This window comes from Corticium candelabrum, chromosome 8 (assembly GCF_963422355.1).
Source record: "Corticium candelabrum chromosome 8, ooCorCand1.1, whole genome shotgun sequence".
Classification (NCBI taxonomy): Eukaryota; Metazoa; Porifera; class Homoscleromorpha; order Homosclerophorida; family Plakinidae; genus Corticium; species Corticium candelabrum.
In genome coordinates, this window is record NC_085092.1 from 8,452,012 (window position 1) to 8,462,552 (window position 10,541).

The following is a 10,541-nucleotide window of genomic DNA, read 5'->3' on the forward strand; positions in this document are numbered from 1 at the left end:
CGGCGACCGCCCGCGTGGTGTCATTATGCCGTTTATGAGATATCGCTCGCGCTAGCAGTGGCGGGTAACTTTCTATTTACATTTAGTACGGAGAAAGAAAATTGCATCGGAGGCTCTAGTCTAATATTCATAATTTACGAAAATTGGACGGATGGAAAGATTGAATCTATTTGCAAAGTAAACGAATATTGAAATGAAAATTGGTCTTCAATCAAGTTCTATTTTCAATGTAATGGAATATTGTAAGAGCAAGCAACGCCAGTCAATTTTTAATTTGACATTCAATTTTCAATTTGTTTCAAAAATTAAAAATAGAATGGACGAATTGACCACGCAAATTCAAAATTTAATATTTAATTTTTAAATTAAATTGAATATTGAATTTAACATTAAAAATTGAACTAACATACTTGCAATTTCAATATTCCATTGCATTGAAAAAGGAAATTGGTTAAAAATTAAGTATGTTTTTAATATTCATTTCAAACCGTAAATAATTATAGTTCGTTGATCAATCAATTTTTAATTTTTAATAGAATTGAATATTGAAATTGCAAGCAACTTCTAGGCTATTTTCAATTTCTAATTCAATATTCAATTGTTGCTTGGAATTGAACATGGAATGGACGAAATGGTTACGCACCGCCACGCAAATTCAAAATTTAATATTTAATTTTTAAATTAAATTGATTATTGAATTTAACATTGAAAATTGAACTAACATGCTTGCAATTTCAATATTCCATTGCATTGAAAAAGGAAATTGGTTAAAAATTAAGTGTGTTTTCAATATTCGTTTTAATCAGTAAATAATTATAGTACGTCGATCAATCAATTTTTAATTTTCAATAGAATTGAATATTGAAATTGCAAGCAAATTCTAGGCTATTTTCAATTTCTAATTCAATATTCAATTGTTGCTTGGAATTGAACATGGAATGGACGAAATGGTTACGCACCGCCACGCAAATTCAAAATTTAATATTTAATTTTTAAATTAAATTGATTATTGAATTTAACATTGAAAATTGAACTAACATGCTTGCAATTTCAATATTCCATTGCATTGAAAAAGGAAATTGGTTAAAAATTAAGTGTGTTTTCAATATTCGTTTTAATCAGTAAATAATTATAGTACGTCGATCAATCAATTTTTAATTTTCAATAGAATTGAATATTGAAATTGCAAGCAAATTCTAGGCTATTTTCAATTTCTAATTCAATATTCAATTGTTGCTTGGAATTGAACATGGAATGGACGAAATGGTTACGCACCGCCACGCAAATTCAAAATTTAATATTTAATTTTTTGAAAATTGAACTAACATGCTTGCAATTTCAATATTCCATTGCATTGAAAAAGGAAATTGGTTAAAAATTAAGTGTGTTTTCAATATTCGTTTTAATCAGTAAATAATTATAGTACGTCGATCAATCAATTTTTAATTTTCAATAGAATTGAATATTGAAATTGCAAGCAAATTCTAGGCTATTTTCAATTTCTAATTCAATATTCAATTGTTGCCGTGAATTGAAAATGGAATGGACGAAATGGTCACGCACCCACACAATCAGCTATTCAACGAGTGCTTACTAGAATAGAGCTTGCCGTGATCAGCCATTGAAATCAAACTGTACAGAATTACCCAGGTGTGTACTGTGTACTAGCTGTAGCAGGAAATTTGGTACGCGGATATTAGGTACGGCTTTTAGTATTCTAGCTAGTAAAGAATAACAAGTACGGCGTATCGGATATTCTGTACACCTGTGGGTTCAGTCCAGAAAATTGAGTCCGCAGCTAGTATACGTACACGTGAAACTTGCAATTGCCAGTTCAACTATCAACGAGTTGTTTCAATCAAAATTAGCAGCCAGGTACCTTACGCTCAGCTGGAACATAAACGTATACTGGCTGCATGCTTCTGGGTGATATCGCCGTTTTCTAGTTCGTATCTTTGCTCATGTGCTCAAAGAGTCGCTTTTTGAAAATGCTAACTGACGCCCCTGGCAGTTGCAGCTCTCTGAGAGGAGCTCTAGGTCCAAGTTTATAACTATTTGGCATACCTGATGCAAATTTAATACAAATATCTGATGTAACAAATTTCCAAAATATTAAAATTTTAGGTACTGTAGTATCAAATTCTCCAATAGATTGAGTATGTACCAGATTTCTTAGCATATCGGGTAGTTGTAATAAATTAAACAATTTAAGATATTGGATATATATATATATATATATATATATATATATATATATATATATATATATATATATATATATATATATATATATATATATATATATATATATATATACGTACAAGATTTCCTAAGATATTCAGTACGGCCATACCAGATCTCGATTTCCTGCTACTGACAGACTGTACCGGATTTCCTAGGGCTGTGCCTTTTCTCCTAGGAAATTTGGTACGGCCGTACCCAATATCAGGTATAGACTCGAGCCAGTCTCTCTCCGCCGTCACCAGACTGGGTCTAGTCTACAGCAAATATTCGAGCGTACCCAATGATGGCACGCAATCTGTTACACCGGATTACCGTAACTACCAATTGAGACTACCATAGCTCACACTGCGGCAAACAATGCACTTGACTAGCTGCAGTTCGTTTTGTTCTAACAAATCAACAGCAAGGCCATCAGCTGGAGCTCGAGTGTCAGAAAAAGCGAAAGAGTGGAGTGTGGTTGACGAGCACAGCGCTGCACACGTTTGCTGCTTGAACATGGACATCATCTACTGCAGATTTGATGTCCATTTCTTGTTTCTACACTATCTAGAGTGAGTTCGAGATACAAAAGAGAGGACAAAAGATCGAGATAAACAGCAGCCTCGGCAGCTGCAGCCTGCATGTTTAACTCAGGCTGATCCTGAGTAATCGAAAAATTCAGAGAAATGTTAACATCATAAGTCTAGCTATACCATGCAACATATTACTGCATACTATATTTGTAATTTAATTAGGAAGATAAATTATTTTTACAATGTACTGATATTGTACAGTCAAATGATGGCAAACACTCTCCTATAAACTAAAGTTTGCACGACAAACATAAATAGTACTACAACAATTTGCAGTATATGGACAAGAGCTCTTGTTAACAAGCAACATTGGGGATGAATCTGCTTGCTGAGAGTCGCCAAAACTTCATGTCAACAGGAAGGTTGAACTCATTTTCATCCTGAAAACAACAACAGTTTATCAATTATTCAGCTCAGCCTAATGCATAAGCATGTAATATCATAATCAATTATTCATGTACCTTTGTGATTTTGCAGAACTCTCGATTGGTAATCACCATAAGAATAGGACTACAATACACATAAAAATTACATATTGATTTTTGAATTTAATTACAAATAAATTTACTCTGATCCCTTTGAAGTATTGGCTGCAAAAACAGATATTAATTTATTGCAATTTCAATTATTGCACCCAACTACAAAAAACCAGTGTTTCTGACCTGTGGACGGCTGCAATTTTTTCTGTGACTCTGGATGCAAAAAGTGTTTCTCACAACTAGTACTGAATGCAACATACATTTCAATATCTTCAGAGTAACAGAACAAGGCCAAATCACCGATGTCGAAACTAGAAATAAACCAATCAGTAAAATATATGACAAATGAAGATAACAGTTAACCCATCTAGTGAGTGCTCTGTACAACTGACTTACGACTGAGTGCTGATCATTGGCTGGTGTGGCTATAGAATAATAAACATGACATATTATGAAACTGCAGTGTAGAAGCTGACAAGTAATAAAGAGCAACGTTTTCTGACCTTCCGAACATGTAGATCAACTGGTACTTTTACATCTACAACCAATTGCAACATACAACCACATCACTACACGACTGAACTTAAAACAGTAAATCACCACATTTCGGATATATCTACATGCATGAGCTATAGCTAGTATTGTTATTGCCTTCTTATTTGACCAGTCAATCTAATCTCTTTTCTTATTTCCAGCTAGACCACAAATGCATCTAAACAATCACATTTACCTAGTTGTAAAGAGTAAAAATATGTAAACACTGCAAACAAATCAGATCATGTTTTCACCTAAAATAGTTAAATGCTAGTAGCTAACTCGACAAGTTGACAAGTATCAATACATGCAGACACAGTGGCTGAAACATTCATCATGCCACAACAAACAGACTGCACAAATTCCTAAGTTTCAGATAAATGAAGAGAAATGCCTTGAGGATTTAGCTAATTTTGTTTTGTAGCATACATCTTACTACTGTACCTAAGATATCTTCATACTTTATGCTGGTATATCTTCATTCCATGTGTCTACTAATTAAGAGTATAGGTCAGCATAAGTAAACCTTAGAACCTTACACCAGTGACATATGCACTGTGTAGCGCAACATATATATATATATATATATATATATATATATATATATATATATATATAAATTAAATATATTCTTCTTCTATGCAAACTACACACACACACACACACACACACACACACACACACACACACACACACACACACACACACACACACACACACACACACACACACACACACACACACACACACACACACACACACACACACACACACACACACACACACACACACACACACACACACACACACACACACACACACACACACACACACACACACACACACACACACACACACACACACACACACACACACACACACACACACACACACACACACACACACACACACACACACACACACACACACACACACACACACACACACACACACACACACACACACACACACACACACACACACACACACACACACACACACACACACACACACACACACACACACACACACACACACACACACACACACACACACACACACACACACACACACACACACACACACACACACACACACACACACACACACACACACACACACACACACACACACACACACACACACACACACACACACACACACACACACACACACACACACACACACACACACACACACACACACACACACACACACACATATAATGGGCAGAATTAAGTGACATGCCAGGACACAGCAAAGCTTTAAATTTATGACACATCACAATATGTTAGAATTATACATTAATACATACACTGTACCTCTTTTGCCTAACATTGAATGTGAGTCTTTAAGATCATCTGAAAGTTGGTTTTCTTGAAATTTTGCCTTCATCACACGGCTTTCTTGCATTGCTTGAGTGTTGTGCACTTTGGTTGTATCCTGACACTGATCATCATTTAAATCATTTTCATGATCAGATCCAACTGAACTTCTGACCAAATCTTCGACATGCTCTTTCTCTTCAAGGTTTGCCAGCGCACTACCTTTGGACAACTTCAGTGAGTTATTATTAGATAAAGTTGCTGATCCACTAGATGGTGAACAGACTACTGGAGAGGGTAATTCTACTTGTTCATGATATTCCTCTACAGTAGACAAGCATTCGGTTGCTTTGAGAGTAGTTGGATTGTTCTTAATATCTGAAGTTGGGTGGCCACTGTCATGATCAGCTGTTGTAGTTTGATCACAGTCATGACTTTGTACAAAATCTGTCCTTTCACCAACATTTCGTAATTGTTGCTTGCCTACCTCACAAAGATGAGTACTGTTATACCGCTGTTTTGCAGCATTCAAAAGACATCGCCACATCTCATCTTGTTTCTTCAACTCTTCTGCAGTTGTAGTCTTCTCCTCTTGTAGTGCATCCTTCAAAGTTGTTATTTCATGCAACAATCTGGCATTCTCATCATAAACCCGTATGTTTTCCTCATCTAACTTGCTATTTCTTTCTACCAAATCACCATTCTCCTCATGTAATGCATTTTGCTTAGCTTCACAATATTGACGTTGTTTACAAAAAAGATCATTTGCACGATCAATCAGATGTTGTGCCTTCTTCATTCCTTCAGTCAGTTCATCAATTTCTTTCATTCGTTTTACATGTTCGCATTGAAGCGTCTTTATCTGCAATCTCGATTGAGTTATGTCTCCTTCCTGTTTCAGTTCTTTTGCTGCTGCTTTTAGCTGCTCATCTTCGTAGTTGCTTTTTTTTTCAAGCAACCGCTCGATAATCAATTGAGACTTCTCAAACACACCGAGTTCTAGCAGTTCAGTGTCAGACAACAATTCAGGATATTGAAGAGCAATACCTGACACCCACTGAGTATATAGCCTAGCATTGCATTTGTTTGCAGGTTGACTATTTCCCTGTCAAACAATAAAGATGAAAGTTACTTATACATACATACACAAGTATGTATTACACAAATGACTACAACATATAGACTCATGCCAAGTCCTCCTCGGCGCTAGGTTGCTTACACCACGTGCACTAGCTGTCACGTGTGTATAGGTCCATGTGGTTTCACACGTGTGGTTGGCCAGTAAGCACAAAGGAGGACTGGGACCATACCTCGTCACGTGACAAACATGTTTGTAACGTGCCCGAAATGGCGTGATATGATTGGTAGATACTACTTCTATTTAGAATGATAGTTTCCGTAGGAGGGCTTTTGTTATGCACAATCACACAATTAGAAAGACTAAGTACACAACAATTATAGAGCCACTAAGCTATTACGTGCTGATAACTTGTTGATGGCGTCCATGTCCGTGAGAGTGTAACCAGAGACGGACTTTCAAGAAGAGCGGTCTCAATGGTAAGTCCATGTGCATTCGCGCACGCCTAGACCTTCTAGATACCTGTCGAGCCACACGTGTACGTGAAGGTAAAGCCTCTCTTTTTCAAAAGGCTGCGACGGGTCCTGATCCCTGTATCTGCCAGATCACCGCGTTCAGGCGTCCCTGTTAGTTATGTCCAGCAGATTTTGTTGGACCAATTTTAAGGTAATATCAGTCACGTCGAGGTGGCTCGTATTGTGAGACAAGCTTTCCCGAAAGCTCGCCACAGGATGGACCATGCCACCAGAACATATGTCTACGATGGTATTGCCTTCGCACCAGTCTCTGTTAGAGTTATAGCACATTCTACTGACGTTTCAGACTTGCGGAATCACCCCTCGCCTTATGCAAGTAAGATACGCACTACGTGCAAGAGGTGTGCACGTGTAGAGTGCAGAGTGCCTGTTTGACCTGTAGAAGTCACAAGGAGAAATCGACAAGATTCGAATCAAGCAAGTGGGACTTCTCCAACTCCAGCCAAGCAACATGTCTCCAGAGATTATGCGGAGACGCCAATCAGTTGGCAATTAGTAGAAACGACTCTGTCGTCCTAGATGGATCGGATGTTTGCGGGAGTCCGACTGCTGTTCTCTTGGTCGAGGGCCTGTTTCATGGCAAGATTTACGCTGTTTCTCCGTGAAAGACATCAAAGACACGATGCATTGTCAAAGCCCTCAATTGCTTGGCATCTTGCAAGCGTTGGTCAAAGGGAAAGCCAACGAGGAGGCTGACAGCACACGCCTGCCGGCTCTCATCACCGGCACTGTGGCACTGAAGTTCAGAGATCGCCAAAGCAGTGGGATTGCACTCCCAACAGCCTACATGCTTGTTTGCTCGCGGTAAAGGAAAACAAGCAATTACAGACCTCAACCATCTTGGTGTCTCACAATCATATCAACAGGTTTGGCGACGTCTAACTAAAGAACTTGGCGAATGATTACCAGGATGTACAGCAGCTCACGAAAGAGACACACATCTGGGTGTATGACAATCTGAATTTGTATTTAGATTTAGATCTGCTTTAGATTTGTGAAGGTAGTCAACTGTACGAAATATGTCCGTCATGGGCTGTGTTATCCTACGCTAGACTCTGCTAGCCGGTGCAGTTTTGCGAAGAGGATCGTGCATGTGCATGATGGTGTTGATTTGTGAGGCCAGGCGACTGACCGGTTGTAGGCAAATTGTTAGGCTCTTGCTAATCTACCACCTTCTGTGTCGTTTAGCAGGGCCTTTGCAACCTATTAGAAATCTTAGCTAAGACCAGCGGGCTGAGCTAAATAACTTAATTACACTCAAAGCATGTCACGTGATGAGGTATGGTCCCAGTCCTCCTCCGTGCTTAGGCCATGCAACCACACGTGTGAAACTACATGGACCTACACACACACACACAAGTGACAGCTAGGACACGTGGTGTAAGCAACCTAGCGCGGAGGAGGACTGGGCATGAGTCTATACAACATATACATACACACAGACAGACCCATATTATAACTGTGTTCAAAATAAAATACAAATATTCAGCATTTATGTAATGACACTATATACTAAACATGAACTAAACTACGTGTAATTAGCCCTTTCTTACAACTGTCCCTATGCACCCCATGCGGTATGTAGTCTGTATTTGAATGAATGAATGATATATTTCTGTCACACCTAAAAAGGTACAGTTCCCTCTTAGGGCAAACATAAAAGCAACTAAGACATAATCTATTCATTTATTTATTATTTATTATTTTATTCCTTGCCACACTTACAAGCTAACAACAACAACAACCTACTAACAAGCAACAAACACGAATTAATTAAAAAATACATAAACTGTACTCTAACATCTAGACATGAACACATGTATGCACGAGCTTACCACGTATTCAACCTCGTCCCTACCGACACCTCGTTTGCAATCATGGCAAGAAAACAATGAATAATCACTGGGAAGAACAACACCATATGTTCGACACGTTCCCAGCCTGTCAAACCAACAAAATTAGTCAATTTAGGTAGATACTACGCAAACGACAGAAACCCAACCAGACCGGAAGATACATAAATATTTGTGACAAACCACGACACTAACCTCTGAGTGGGTGTACATGACATGCTGTCGTTGTAATAGTCTCGTCTCGGCCCTCTGTGTACAGAGGCGGTAGCACTAAGATTGACGTGCGACGTCACATCATCACCCATTGCTGCAGTCCAGCTGAGACACGGAAAACCTTGAGATCAATTTTCGAACTGGATGTATCCAAACGATCTTGTTCACGTCTAGTACATCCACTTTCGTTCCTTTTCGCACTGGCTTCCACTGCGTCACACGTAGCCTCGTCCCCAGACTCACGTGAGTCTGGCTGTGTCCGGTTCCCGTATGACATTTTCAGCCTCCCGTGAGTCTGGACTCACCACACCTACTTTCACACACTTACTTCACTAAGTGTCACCCCACGTCATAGTCTTGGCACCCCACGTGACTACAAAGTACTTACGTCACAAACTCAATTAGCTAATATCTATCTAATGTGTGACCCAGCAGATTGTGTATCACGCCCAAGCTTCCGAACAGCGCATGGCGACTCTCCACGGTGAGTGATGCACCACGTTCACGCTATCCAAATCTCAAGACGACTTCAGCATGTGGAAGGTGAGTGTATTCCTAGCTAAGTTATTGTCCTACTCGCGTAGACTGGCGAGCCTGCCAAGTCTAGTTACAGCGATCCGGACAGCGCGTGTAGTTCACTCGTTCTTTCGTCGCACATCCGCTATCTGCACGGCCCTTGCTAGTGCACAGACTCTAATGGCCAGTAGGGCGCGCAATGGCAACAAGAGACACATTGACGTGGAATTGCAGTCCGCTCTCCGTGTTTTCAATTATGATGACTTTCGGGAGAGTAAACTTGAAGTCTCCAGGGCCATTCTAGGGGGAAAAGACATCTTTGGGATCAATGGTACAATACGCACCCCCATCTAAATGGGGTGCGTATTCTTCTAGCCTCTATGGTACAATACGCACCCTAGGCTATTTACATACCAGCAAAACAAAAGTGACATACAATATATCCTGTACACACCTACTTTATGAAACATTACACCCTTATCCGGGATAACAAGCAAATTTGCATATTGTCGCGCCAAATCTGCAGCGAGATACCCGGTACCTCACTGACATTCCTAGCATTGTCTCACTTCTTGACTCAGTGGAATTACGTAGAGTTTGTAGTTTAGTTGAACCGTTCCAGAATAGCCTAGCTACTTTGTAATTCTGTAAACATTACACAACAAGAAATAGTCTCGTACTCTAGACTCCGGCGCGACAATTTGCATTATTATCCCGGATAAGGGTGTAATGTTTCATAAAGTAGGTGTGTACAGGATATATTGTATGTCACTTTTGTTTTTGCTGGTATGTAAATAGCCTAGGGTGCGTATTGTACCATAGAGGCTAGAAGAATACGCACCCCATTTAGATGGGGGTGCGTATTGTACCATTGATCCCATCTTTGCCCGCACAAACAACGAGTGACTACACGTGGAGTCCAGATCGCTGTAACTAGACTTGGCAGGCTCGCCAGTCTACGCGAGTAGGACAATAACTTAGCTAGGAATACACTCACCTTCCACATGCTGAAGTCGTCTTGAGATTTGGATAGCGTGAACGTGGTGCATCACTCACCGTGGAGAGTCACCATGCGCTGTTCGGAAGCTTGGGCGTGATACACAATCTGCTGGGTCACACATTAGATAGATATTAGCTAATTGAGTTTGTGACGTAAGTACTTTTTAGTCACGTGGGGTGCCAAGACTATGA

At 39.5% G+C, this 10,541-nt stretch overlaps 1 protein-coding gene across 1 annotated transcript; it reads right to left on the minus strand.

Annotated features, from left to right (window-relative positions):
- Nucleotides 1-2,933: 2,933 nt before the first annotated feature.
- On the minus strand, nucleotides 2,934-9,090 carry LOC134183479 (RB1-inducible coiled-coil protein 1-like). Its single transcript, XM_062651029.1, has 9 exons — nucleotides 8,817-9,090; nucleotides 8,604-8,709; nucleotides 5,152-6,259; nucleotides 3,799-3,833; nucleotides 3,692-3,720; nucleotides 3,479-3,606; nucleotides 3,385-3,406; nucleotides 3,278-3,326; nucleotides 2,934-3,196 (listed from the first exon to the last, which is right to left on the minus strand). Exons 1-9 carry the CDS (start codon nucleotides 8,924-8,926, stop codon nucleotides 3,113-3,115), a joined length of 1,671 nt encoding a protein of 556 aa, XP_062507013.1. The 5' UTR covers nucleotides 8,927-9,090; the 3' UTR covers nucleotides 2,934-3,112.
- Between the last annotated feature and the right edge of the window lie 1,451 nt (nucleotides 9,091-10,541).